Raw genomic sequence first — 13,689 nt, forward strand, 5'->3', positions numbered from 1 at the left:
AGGCTACTAGCACTGCAACTGGTACTACTACTACAAGGCTACTAGCACTGCAACTGGTACTACTACTACAAGGCTACTACTACTGCAACTGGTACTACTACTACAAGGCTACTAGCACTGCAACTGGTACTACTACTACTAGGCTACTAGCACTGCAACTGGTACTACTACTACAAGGCTACTAGCACTGCAACTGGTACTACTACTACAAGGCTACTAGCACTGCAACTGGTACTACTACTACTAGGATACTACTAATGAAACTGGTACTACTACTACAAGGCTACTAGCACTGCAACTGGTACTACTACTACTAGGATACTACTAATGAAACTGGTACTACTACTACTAGGATACTACTAATGCAACTGGTACTACTACTACAAGGCTACTAGCACTGCAACTGGTACTACTACTACTAGGATACTACTAATGAAACTGGTACTACTACTACTAGGATACTACTAATGAAACTGGTACTACTACTACACTTGTGACGTCACCATGTGATGTCACCTCTCTGTGGTCTCTGGTTTCTGTTTGAACTTCTTATTCAACAAATTAAACAAATCACAACACGACAGCGGTGGAAGAAGGTTTTACTTAAATACAAGTAGTAATACCACAGTGTAGTAATACTTTGTGTTGTCCTGCTTTCAAGACGAAAATATACTGCGTGCACTAAAGAAGTAAAAGTACAGACAGAGTTACCTGTGAGTTGTCACGTTGTTTTGTTGAACTACTGCTTGAGCTTGTTGTGTGAAAACTTTATTTGGCTTTGGGTAAAGAACAGAACAGCTGTGTGAAGGACGACACAAACAGGAGCTCCGCTGGGTTCAAACAGGGTTACAAATACCTCAGAAATGCTGCAGCGCTCCGTCACGTGCGGCCTGTTTCTGAAGCCTCACTTGAGATCTTTTTTTGTTGTTTGGATGAGCGGGTGAAGAGGCCACTTTAACTCGCCGCTGCATTTACAGTCGGGTCCATTAGTGCAGTCGGCTGATGCCAAACCGTCGCAGGGTCTCTGGCCTGCTGTCGCGCCTCACTGTCCAAGCTCCTGCCTCACAAGACGCCTCCATCAGGGATCATAACCCAGAGGGCCGCAGACTGGATGTTCTGTACGGGGTCCTGTAGTGATCTGTGGCGGCTGCAGGTCTGGATTCAGGCAGCGGCGTCCGCTCGCTGCTGTTAACGTAATGCTGTGGTTTTATGGGCGAAAATCACAAGGAAAACATCTGAAAGATGCTGATGCAGCAGCTGCTCACAGAATGTCATGAAGTCAAACAATATGTGTAAAATGTGAATATTGACAATTATCATTCTTAATGATTAACGAAAATCACTCCAGCAGGACGGAGAAGATTATTTCTGTTTAATTAAAGTCGAGCTGCTCTGCTGATTTAAATATCTTTATTAATGTTCCTGTCGTTTACAGCTTTTAACAGAGAGCTGTAACTTAGTGGCCAGCAGGCTGCGGTTGTACTGGGCAGCTTCCAGGTGTGAATGTGATCAGAGCCTTCCTGCAAAAGACAGGCTTCCTCTCAGTGAAGCTCCCCTGAACAAATAAAGGTCAAAAAAGCACTAACATCAGGAAGCAGTACGTCAATTTAATGAATTTTTATCTTCAAAATGTGACAGTTTTTTCATATAAATCAGTATTTCATTAGAGAATACAGTTGTCCTCCGTCACTTTGGTGTATTTCTTAGCCGGTGATCTTGTGCACATCACATGTAAAAGCGTCACTGTGAATCCTGTCCAAACCTTTGCAATGTGTAACTCTGGGCTGTTGAAACTGGTCCGTACAGAAAAGTGCAGCCTTGTGCATTTTCAATCATTGTCATCCAAACCTTAGCCGTAGTTTACACATAGTTTAGCAAATGTTAAGGATGATTCTAGAAAGGTACCAAAGAGAGAAACTGTAAGAATGTTGAGAAGCTGCAGAGCTGCAGTCTCTATTCATTCAGCTGACACTGTCTCTCTCCTGCCATTCACCGCTCTTACTCTTCGAGTAATTGCACATTTGTTTCAGACGTTCTAAATCTGCGGCACTGAAAACATCATTACCTGATCCTGCGGCTTTGGCTTGTGCCAAACCTGGTATAAGACCTTAATTATTAAATTTAGTTTTCCATAAAAACACGGGACGTTACAGCATCACATGATCAACCAACACTGCAAAACATAGCAGAAATAAAACAGTGCATGAAGGTTTGTCCTGCAGTAAGAGCTCAGGTTCATCTTTCAGGAACCAGGCGCTTCGTTCTGCAGAACCCGACTGAGAATCTTCAAGTTTTCTTCAGTGATGCAGCGACAGATGTCGTACGTCCACGAGTTCACTGCTAACTGCTGATTCTGCTGCTCTTAATGAGACAGTTTAGCTAAAAGCAAAGAAACATAGACGGAAAAACACGGCAGCTTTTTCCAGAGCTTTTGAAGCACATCATACAGTCTTCATCTGGAGTCAGTCAGCTCAGTAGATCTGTTGTCATTAAGGTCTTTCTTATCCTCACTGCTACTGACTGATATTTCCTTTTTATTCCAGACAGTCTCCTCCGAGATCCACGACACAAGGAGAAGTTCCTCAACTACCTGACAGGTATGAACGGCGTCAGACTGTAGAGGTGGAGGCAGATCTTTACCTGCAGAATCCACCTTTACGACCTAGAAAGGAAGGGGAGGAGTTAAATGAGAGACTCCTGTGAATCAGCTCTGAGGGACAAGAAGGAGATCCACTCGTCTGTCTGTCCAAGTTATAAACCTGCAGTTCGGCGTTACGTTTCTCCAGTTTCCTTCAGAAGGTGGAGTTAGAAAGTGATTCACTCAAGGTCAGACATTTTAAAGGTGAGAGGGACGTTTGCCCTCCATGTGATGAAAACACCACAGGAGGCGGCGAAGACGACGAGCGGTAGCTTGGAAACAATTCACGTTCCAAAATATTTTTAAAAATCTGCTTCACAAGTGTTTTATAAGAAAGTATGTTAGACCTCAAGGACTCACAGAGTTTTAACAGAAGGAAGTAAAACATTACATCTAGTATCTTTCCATCGACCTTCTGTCTCTTTTAGAAATGATTTTTAAATATAATTACTAGTTCATGAGGCTCTGAATGGTTTAACATCTCCTGCTGCGTCCGAGCATCCGACACTACAGCGTCAGCTCAGCCAGAGACGTCTGATCTGACCAGAAACATCCGTCTAGTTTATTTACATTCTTATTATGCATTCCTGTTCCTGCACCTGGATTATTGTATTTTCTTGTTTTCATCGACACTTTTATTGTTTATTATTATCAATATTATTCACAAGAAAACCTGTAACTCCGTCACTCACTGGCTTTTCTCGACAGCAGCATCACATGAGCTGGGCCACGGAAACTGCAGCTCAAAACTTACTGTTGTCAGGCCGCTTTTTCAGAGGTCAAGCTGTCTTTTCACTTCAAGTCAGCAGGATTTATAAAAGTATTGAATGTAAAATTCAGAGTTGGTGGGAGACGTACTCAGATCCTTTGAGTAAGAGTATATTTAACTAAAAGTACAAAAGTATCAGCATCAAAACATACTCAAAGTACCAAAAATAAAAGTACCAATTCTGCAGAACAGCCGATTTCAGAATAATATACATTGGATTATAATTATTGATGCATTAATATGGAGTCTAATTGAAGTACTTTATATACTGCTGAGTACCTGAATCAATACTAATATATAATTTCATTTCTTAGTTGGTTTTTATTTTGGATAATAATCTGAATATACAAAGTAACTGTAGGAAAATAAATAAATGCAGTGGTGTAAAAAGTACAAAGTGCATGCAATGGAAATACTCAAGTGCAGTACCTTTAAATTGTACTTAAGTACAGAGTACATGTGGTTAGTTGCGTTCTACCAGTGCTTAAGTAAAAGTACACAAGTATTATGTACTACTATTCAGTTTTTATCACTAATGAATTCATGTAAAAGCACTTTAATGTTTTAGTTTGTCAATGTGGAGCCAATATACTTTGTATTCTACTTTATAGAGTAGTACTGTAGTACTGCATCAAATCATAAGTTATTGTAAGTCTAACGTAAAATGTAATACTTCCGCCTGAGGTGAAGGAGAGTAGAAATGGAGTTACGACCTGACTAAAGTACAAGTACCTTAAAACTGTGCTAAAGAATCTGTGAGGCTTAAATGCGAGATGCTAAAAAAAGAGTCCAGTATTGTAAAGTGTGTTTGACTCTGTCCTCAGGTCCCCTCTACTTCAGCCCGAAGTGCAGAAGACAGTTCCACAGACTGTACCACAACACGAGGGAGTGCACGGTGCCCGCCCGTGAGCGCACACACACACACACGCACGCACACACGCACGCACTGTGGCGTGTTATCAGCGTAATCGTGTCAGAACAGCAGCAGCTCTTGTGATCTTAAATCATGCATGGCGCTCTGTGTTTATCTTGGACAGCGTGAGCGTGTGTGTGAACAAAAATGTGTGTGTGTGTTTACAACAAGTCTCATCATGTCTCTGATCTCAATCGAACTCCTGCAGCAACACGACACAGTGACAACACTGGAGGGAATCGAACCGACGGCCAGCTGGCATGGAGGAAGCTATTACGACTAAGGTCGTTACAGACCAGCCGCTCCTAAACACCATCTGAGAGCTGCGCTATAGACGTTTTGTTTAACGTTTGGCAGCTCTGGATCCACGCAGGCTGGATGTTCGAGGGCGTCAGCAGCAGCCGCCATGTACGACCGACACGATGTTGCTTATACCCATGAGAACTGAGCGATATGCAGAGTATGGTGAAGATCTGCTGCAAGCCGCTGGTCCAAGATTATGTATTCGATTGCACCCTGTGATTATTGAAGTTACCGTAAAACTTCAGTTAACAGCCGCCTGCCCCGTTTACTGGCCTGCTGTGGGAACACCTTCTGAGAAATAAACGCAGGTCTCCATTAAACGCCTGTCTGGTTTTTATAGAAGTTCTTTGGATGTATAAAACCTATTAAACCCCGCGGGGTCGCCGCTTTAGCTGCTTCTAAGCTGCTCAGATTGTTAATACAAATATTACTGTTCAGTTCATTTAACGGAAACAACGAGCCCCAGAGTCTGATTCTTATAGATTTACCTGTGTAACCTGCCCGGTACAAGAGATGAGGGAGAAAAGGTCCGACTCTCGTTACCTCTGAAGCGCTCGTTAAAGCTTGATTCACACTCCTGCGTACGGTCTCCGTGCGGTAGCGCTACGGCGTCCACTGTGCTGACTTTTGCCGGCCGAGCAGGCTAACTTCCGGTTTAGCGCTCCGCTAACGTGAAAGGGGGTAAAATTGTACACGTGCGGCTGGTGTAGCCTTTTCAAATGTTACTGACTGAATGGATCACATTCTGATAGCGAAACGAGTCATTTCGCTCGGGTTCGCTAGTTAAAGTTACTTCAAAGCACGCGGCGCTTCCTGTCGGCTCCGAGGCATTGCGAGGCTAACATTTTTGAGGAGGTGCACGTCAGGCTACGGCGTAGGGTAGGGGGCTACGTAGAGGCTACGCCGTCGATTAGACACAGAAGTAAAACACTTTAGTCTGAATGTGTCCGTTCCTTGAATATTTATCTTCCTTTAGGGTCCACCGATCAAAAGAATCAAAACAGCTTTTCATAGCTGTGAATCCTGTCAGGTGAAGTCCGTCGCTCTCTGCTCTCCATAAGCCGCCTAGATCAAATGATTGACGTGTATTTAATATTCCTAGATCATTTTTATACAAGTAATATTCTGTTTGAAATAAAAATAAACTGTTTCATAGTAGTGTCAGTTTTGTGCAAAAGGAATTAAAGGCTTGTTCCAATCAAAGGCGGGGCCAGTTAAGTGATTTTAACATATAAAAGGCTATTAATCAAAGTTTTATGCTAATGAATTGTTAAAATGTGTGTGTGTGTGTGTGCGTGATCTGTTCATGCAAGTCTTCCTGTTGAAGGTGAAAGTTACAGAATCTGTGATGTTTACATAAATGTGACTGTTTGTTGGCTGATGTTTGTTGTAAGTGCAGTATTTATACACAGTATTCAACTACCTGGTGTGTGTTTGTAACGTGAGGCAAGACGTGTGCAGTGAGTTTAATCTGAAAAAGACCTTTAGTCAAAGTGTATAAAACAGTATTAATTTGCAGCATTGCATTGTAATAACTGTTGAATTAGTTTTATTGCCTCCACCTGTGCATTTCCTGCTACAACAAGCCAGGTGGGACATTTTCCAGTGATTTACTTAAAGTCAGGGAGGTTTTGCTGAAAGCTAGCAGTTTCCCCCTGCCGCCAGTCTTTGTGCTAAGCTAGGCTAAACACACTCCAGCAGTAGATTGAGTCTGCCACCCACAGATCAACATGCTGTGTTGTTTTCGCCTTCTGCAGATTATAAACGATGTGCTCGTCTGCTGACTCGACTGGCCAACGGCCCTCGCTGTGCCGAGCGGTAAACAGACTGAGAGACGGTAAGGAACTCCGACGTTTGTGTACACAGACCAAAATATACGTCTTAAACACGGCGCCGTCATGTCCACTTTATCATGAACACTGCTGAAATTTATTCCTCCTGTGGACGCATAAATCGAACTCCTGAACCACAGAGAGGAAACAGCAGGGGCCTGAAGTAAAGAGGTCAAAGGTCAGAACAGGTAGAACAAATTTTACTGCTGAATGAAGGGAAGATATTCCAAACAGGAACTTTATCAGCTTCAGGCCGAAACGTCTACAACCTACTTTGACGTCAGGGTTGTTTTCTTAGAGGCATAAAACATTAAATGTTTTGTGTTCTTGTCCGTCTGCTGTTGCATCACACTGCAGAGAACCGACCCAGCGTTTGTTCCTGAAAGAGTATTATCACTATCTGACATCACTCAGAGAGCAGCATAGACCATAGAAGAAGAGCATAAACAGTTACAACACAATGTGATGATTGTTCAGTCAGAAAGTACAACCCACATTCCTCTAATAACCAGGCAGAACCACAGAGTCTGAACAATCTCAAGAAACAGGTCTAGAAAACCTGTGGAACAGTTACCAGATTCCCATCAGGCCCATCAGGCAGGATTTGCGCCCTAATGGGAGCCCTTGCTGTAGAACATAAGAGTCTGTAAAACCTGGTCAACAGGTTCTACCCAATCTATAGAACCTGCAGTACCTAGAGTGAAAAGAACCTGTTCATTTTAGAGTCCATAAAACCAGGTTAGTAGATCATGTAGAACATATACGTAGTCTGTAGAACATCTTAAACCCAATGTCAGTAGATCCTTTGGGGCTAAAGTATGTAGAACCTTTAGATCTTAGACTGTAGAACCTGTACATCTCAAAATGTAGAACATGTAGATCTTAGACTGTAGAACCTGTTGATCTTAGACTGTAGAACCTGTATATCGTAGACTGTAGAAGCTGTAGATCTTAGACTGTAGAACCCGTAGATCTTAGACTGTAGAACCTGTAGATCTCAGAATGTAAAATCTGTAGATCTTAGACTGTAGAACCTGTAGATCTTAGACTGTAGAACCTGTAGATCTCAAAATGTAGAACCTGTAGATCTTAGACTGTAGAACCTGTAAATCTTAGACTGCAGAACACATAGGTCTTAGACTGTAGAACCTGTAGATCTCAAAATGTAGAACCTGTAGATCTTAGACTGTAGAACCTGTAAATCTTAGACTGCAGAACACATAGGTCTTAGACTGTAGAACCTGTAGATCTCAGAATGTAGAACCTGTAGATCTCAAAATGTAGAACCTGTAGATCTTAGACTGTAGAACCTGTAAATCTTAGACTGTAGAACACGTAGGTCTTAGACTGTAGAACGTGTAGATCTCAAAATGTAGAACCTGTTGATCTTAGACTGTAGAACCTGTAGATCTCAAAATGTAGAACCTGTAGATCTTAGACTGTAGAACCTGTAAATCTTAGACTGCAGAACACGTAGGTCTTAGACTGTAGAACGTGTAGATCTCAAAATGTAGAACCTGTTGATCTTAGACTGTAGAACCTGTAGATCTCAAAATGTAGAACCTGTAGATCTTAGACTGTAGAACCTGTAAATCTTAGACTGCAGAACACATAGGTCTTAGACTGTAGAACCTGTAGATCTCAGAATGCAGAACCTGTAGATCTTAGACTGTAGAACCTGTAAATCTTAGAGTGTAGAACATGTAGGTCTTAGACTGTAGAACCTGTAGATCTCAGAATGTAGAACCTGTAGTGTCTAAAGACAGTAGAACATGTACAACATAGTTTCAGTATAATGTGGAACTTGTACAACCTACTGTACAAGCTGTAGAACCTGTATCTGTTCAAACTGTAAGGTTAAAAGTCTATATAACCAGTAGAACCAAGAGAACCTGAGTCTGTGGAAATTGTAGACTCTGTAACATCTGTGGAACCTGTAGTTTTTAATTCTTTAGAGCATGCAGAGACAGTGAAACTACAGAGAGTTTATAAAACCATAGAAGAGACAATAGAACCAGTAGGATGTGGACTTGGACAAGTGTGTAGAACTGAGAGTCTTGTAGAACATGTGGAACTTAGTCTGTAATGTATAGATTTATAGAGCCTGTACAACCTGAAATTTATTTAAAACTGTGACTTACAGAACCCACAGAGCCTTTAGAGTCATGGGAAATGTAGTACCCAGTGCTTCTAGATCTTGACCCATATGAGGGACTAGTCAAAATCTCTCAGTTCTTTCCTGGTTCCGACGCTCATTAGTCCCTGGTATGAAAGTGCAGTACTAATTCACTGGAGCACTACAAAGAGGGGGTTCTCTCGTCATTGTTTTTGTTTCTCTTCCCTCTCTTTGAGTTATAACTGTTATTGCCGCAGCTCCTCTCCTCCTCTTCTTGGCTCGCTGCTGTTCTGTCACAGCTCCTGATTTAAATCCGCCGTACGTTAAAGATCTGCCAGGGAAGCATCCAGAGCAGCAAACACTCCTCTGCACCCTGAACACGAGCGCGTGCGACGTTTACAGTTCAAGATGCTCAAGATGAAGCTTCTCCTCACGTCAATGTAATGTTTTAACCTGGAAACCTGCTCTGAAAGGGCTGGCTCGGTTGTGTTTCATTCAACAAGTCCTCCAACCTAAATGACAACATATTTTCTCCATGGCTCCCATAACGACACATAAACATGTGGATAATGTTATGAAATGGTCACACTTTGGTTCGGTTTAGGAACCAAAACCACTGGGTTAGGTTTATTATTAGACTTTATTGTTCACCTTAGTGGAAATTTGACTCAAATACCGTTCTTCGAGTCCACAGTTTGACCCTCCCCACCATCCCATCCCGCCTCCTCACGGTAACTCTCCGTCCATTTATAATACGTCACCTGACTTCCGCCTTTGCTTCTGTCGTACGGCCGCTGGAGGTCGCTGCCAGAATAAACGTAAACATGGGTCGTGAACAAACGACTCATAATGTCCTTTTTCTGGTGAGGACAGTCTTGATTCAGCGAAAGGTTGCTTTGCTTTATCGTCTCTTCTTTTCTCTCGTTGTTGCAGCTTCATGGACGGGAAGTGTTGCCAGGACAAGGAGGAGGCTGATGGGCGACCAACTGACAAGCAGAAGACGTTCTCCAGCCAATAGAAACCACTCTGAGGCGCCGCTGCTCTCCATCCTGCACTGGTCTGTGTTGTGTTGACAGAAATCCTTTAACATCTCAATCGACTTTCCTAAACGAACCGTGGCCCTGCACCACCGGGCTCGACTCGACTCAGCTCGCCACTGACGGAAGAATTAGCTCCACCAACCGCAGTGGATGGAAACAAACACCCCTTTCCATTTTCTTTTGACCGAACATCTGGATGCACACTTATGAAACATGGTCTGGATATAAGTCTGATTTCAGGCTTCAGTCTAGTGGAACCTTATTTGACTCATCTTCAACCCACTCCACTTAATCCCACACACTTGAGCTCAGCTTCACTGATTTAAATCCTCTTCTCACTACTCAACGCTGTTTTACTTGACTCTACTTTAAATCCCCCTCTTTCCGCTGCCACTCAAGCCTCCACTGGACTCCTCTGCTATTCATCTACCATCCTGTCCCTTTCTACTCTGCCCATAAATCTGCAGAACCAGACTCACCTCAGCTGTTCTCTGCTGTGTTCTCCTGGACCCCGCTGACTGGACTCTAGTTCTCCTGATGATTCTACCGGTTTCTCATGGAGCCGAGTGGATCGCAGCTTTAAAATCAAGGAAAAACATCCGACTTGATCTGGAAACTAACGCAGGTCTCAACATCTTTCGAACGTCTTTTTCTTGTTCTCGCAGGACATCAGTGTTTCGGTTTTTGTGTTATTTTGGACGATGAAACTTTGAGGAACTAAACGGACAAATCCTCTGCTCGCACATTTGCTAATTAACAAGCTGCAGTTGCCTTTTGTTCGGTCGTCCAGTGCGACAGAAAACCCTGAGATGCTGAATGTGTTTCATGTTACATGATGCATAATAACAACAGTGACAATAATATTCCAGTGTATTTATATTGTTTAAGCTGCCGCCCCGTGTGCAATATGTACATACTGAAAGATGAATAAAGACACGCATTTATTATATATTTTCCCCAAATTCAGACTTTTTATTTAGCTGTTTCTTTACTGTGTAGCTGTTGAGTCCACGCCTCTGCTGGAAATGGGGAAATTCTGTTCTGAGAGATCTTTATTGATATTGCAAGTGTTCATTCTGCGAAATTCTGTCGGAGCAATCTCATCTCTAATCAGGAGCTTATAGTAACAAATAAAGAGGTCATTGGACTTAAGCCACGATCTTACTCATTAGCTAAAAATGTAACTTAAATATAAACTTAAATATGAGAATAAAAATATATATATTGGGGGCAGTAAGACGGTGAAGACAGAAGTTATCGTTATGTTGTGAGTCGTGTCTCTATGTGTAGATGTGTGCACGGGAGGGCTACGTGGCCGTGGTGGAGTTGTGCTTTTCGCAGCCTGTCCACAGTGTTTGTGCGTGCTGATGGGGTTCGTGTCTACCTGAGGGGAGCCTGGTGAAGGAGCGGTTTCCAGGGTGTGAGGAGTCCTGCTGGATGTTCGGCAGCTTTGGGATCCTCTCCTCTTGGAACACTTTCTGCTGTGCAGCGGTGGAAGCTGATCAGCAGTCTCTGGGGAAGCTTGTTGCGTCTCAGTCTCTGCTGGGCTCCCTTGTTGATGTGGGCTGTGGGACTCTCTCCACCTCCTCTCCATTGATGCACAAACCTATTAGGATTTCTAGTTTGTTTGTTTTTTTCTTGTTCTTGGTCCTCGCACCAGGTGGTTCGCGTCTGGACCTCCTCTCCGCAAGCGGTTTCATTGTTGTCGGTTATGGTTGTGTCATCTTCAGATTTATTGAGAGTCTCGGGATGGTGGGTGGAGCTGCAGTCGTGTGTGAACAGAGAGTGACGGGCTGAAAGCCGGTGCTGAGAGTGGTGCTGGAGGAGCAGTGCTGGCCAAGCCTGACATGCTGGGGTCTGTTAGTTAGAAAGTCTTTGATCCAGTGACAAAGACTGGCTCCCAGACCTAGTGTTTGCAGTTTGGTGACCAGATGTATGGGGCTGATGGTGTTGAATGCAGAACTGTAGTCCACGAACAGCATCCTGATGTGTAAGAGCGGAGTCGTCTGCGGATCTGTTGGTCCTGCATGCAGACTGTTGTTTGTCGAGGTCAGGAGGGATGCATGCTCTGACGGAGGGCAGGACCAGTCTCTGTCAGTCATTCCTGCTTTTAATGGCTGAGGTTCTGGGGATTGTAGTGGTAGTTTCCAGACAGGTGTAGTGAGCTGGTCAGCACAAGCCTTCAGCGCTCGTCCGGAGACGCCATCCGGCCCAGCTGCCTTATTACAGTGCTGCACTCCCGCACTCTGTTGTTGAACCGAGGCTTTTGGTTGGGCAGAAGATGGGACTGTGGAAGTGTGGAGCTCTGTCTCTAACTGTTCTGTCCTTGAAACAGTCCTGCAGGGCTGAAGAAACCTCCCCAGTCCAGGTCTGCGCTGATTTGTTCTGCCGATCGGGGGCTTCTAAGCTGGAGTCAGGAAGAAGGCCAGACTGTGGTCTGACTGCCCAGGATGAGGTGAGCGGTGAGTTCTATAAACCCCGGGAACATTTGTGTCGACCTGGTCCAGTGTTTTATCTTCCCTTGTTTTAATGTTCTCATGTTTGTAAAATGTGGGTCTTTAGACAGGACTGATTGAAGTCACCTGCCACAATAAAACTAAAAACAGTCCATCCAGTGCAATAAATACCTAAAGTTAACAGGTAATTCGGGTTTGTTACATCTAGATCTTTGTCCACCTTTTCTATCTGTAATAATAATATTTATAAATTTAATAAGTTCATAAGAGATCTGCGAACATAGGTCGAGTTTAAAGTCTAAATACTGTCCTGGTCTCATCAGCAGCCCAGACTCACTAAACAATTACTCTTTTAAAGGAAATCCTCTTGTTTTAATGTTCAATGTTTTTCATTTCTACATCTGGCGGTAAAATAATCTGTGGTCAACATTATAATCCCACAGATTTCTGCTGACAGCAGGTATTTTAATGCAGCACCTGACACTGGCTGTTTTGTAGACACATTTTGGATATTGGTTGAGCTCATTTTAAAGACTTTATATATGCTGTTGGGTAGTTTAATCTACAGAAATGCATCATAATCCATAAACAGTATTTCCATGGTGGTCTGCACCACTTCATGTTAAGCAAGACTTCCTGGATGTTTAGCTGTCGGATGAATGTAGTGAGTAAAAAGTACAATAGTTGGGATGTTTTGATAAAAGCTGCATGAAAATGGAAATACTCAAGTAACGTGCCTCTAATTTGGATGCAAACTCCAGCGCGTGACCTCCCCGCTCACTGTCGGCTCCGTTATAAACGGCACCGCGTGGTGGATTCATCCAACATGGTGTTACGTGTTAATTCAACGTCTCTCTGCTGAAAGCTGAAAGTATCAGAGAAATGTCCAGGAAAACAGTTCCTGTTTTAGTTTGAGCGCTGAATAAACAGCAAATTACTTTAAAGGTCAAGATGAAGAAAACCTCCTGGCTGTTCACATCTAAACCAGAGTCAGACTGTGAGTGAAACTGGAAACTGATCTCCGACAGGGTGAACCACATAGCAGCACTGTTGACTTTGGCTGCTGCACAGTTTCATATTTAAAGTGAACGGTTCCTTCGCTCATCCTCTTTCAACCAGCAGAACTTTATTGTTAACGCTAGTGGGGACACGTTGGCCTGAATGTGCGCTAAAATATTTGCATGTGAATGAACAGTGCAGCCTGAGCACATTGGTATGTTCAGTATTTAAACAAGCAGGTGGAACATTAATGTGTTGCACATAAAGTCAAACTGGTTGGAAACATTTACAGGCTGTAAATAAAAGTGTAATTTAAGTGAAAAACTCGCGTCTTTTGGGTTTTTTTGTTTATTGTTAATCCCTAAAGGAAGGAGTGACTATGGCATCTGTTATAAAACACGTAGCTGTTATATTAATAGCACAAAATAACACCCAAGAATTCCGTCTAACAAGGTAATGATCCGTCTGTCTGTCTGTGTTTGGCTCGACGCTGCTAAGATATCGCTTAAAGTCATTTTATGGTAATTAAGCAAACTGTCAGAAGTGTGTGTTTGATTAGATGAATGCAACTTGTTGCCAATACTGCAGCAGAGCTGGTTGGACGGCAAACACACACACACACA

General features: G+C 43.1%; 1 protein-coding gene across 1 annotated transcript in view; it reads left to right on the forward strand.

The window, feature by feature from the left end:
- The window catches only part of LOC123972327 (ALK and LTK ligand 2-like), a 16,498-nt gene extending 5,994 nt beyond the window's left edge, over positions 1-10,504 (forward strand). Inside the window, exons 3-6 of the mRNA XM_046051746.1 lie at positions 2,544-2,597; positions 4,232-4,312; positions 6,381-6,460; positions 9,505-10,504. Of these exons, the coding sequence (XP_045907702.1) occupies positions 2,544-2,597; positions 4,232-4,312; positions 6,381-6,445 (200 nt within the window). The 3' untranslated portion in view covers positions 6,446-6,460; positions 9,505-10,504. The remainder of the gene's footprint in view (positions 1-2,543; positions 2,598-4,231; positions 4,313-6,380; positions 6,461-9,504) is intronic.
- Positions 10,505-13,689: the final 3,185 nt, after the last annotated feature.

This window comes from Micropterus dolomieu, linkage group LG01 (assembly GCF_021292245.1).
Source record: "Micropterus dolomieu isolate WLL.071019.BEF.003 ecotype Adirondacks linkage group LG01, ASM2129224v1, whole genome shotgun sequence".
Classification (NCBI taxonomy): domain Eukaryota; kingdom Metazoa; phylum Chordata; class Actinopteri; order Centrarchiformes; family Centrarchidae; genus Micropterus; species Micropterus dolomieu.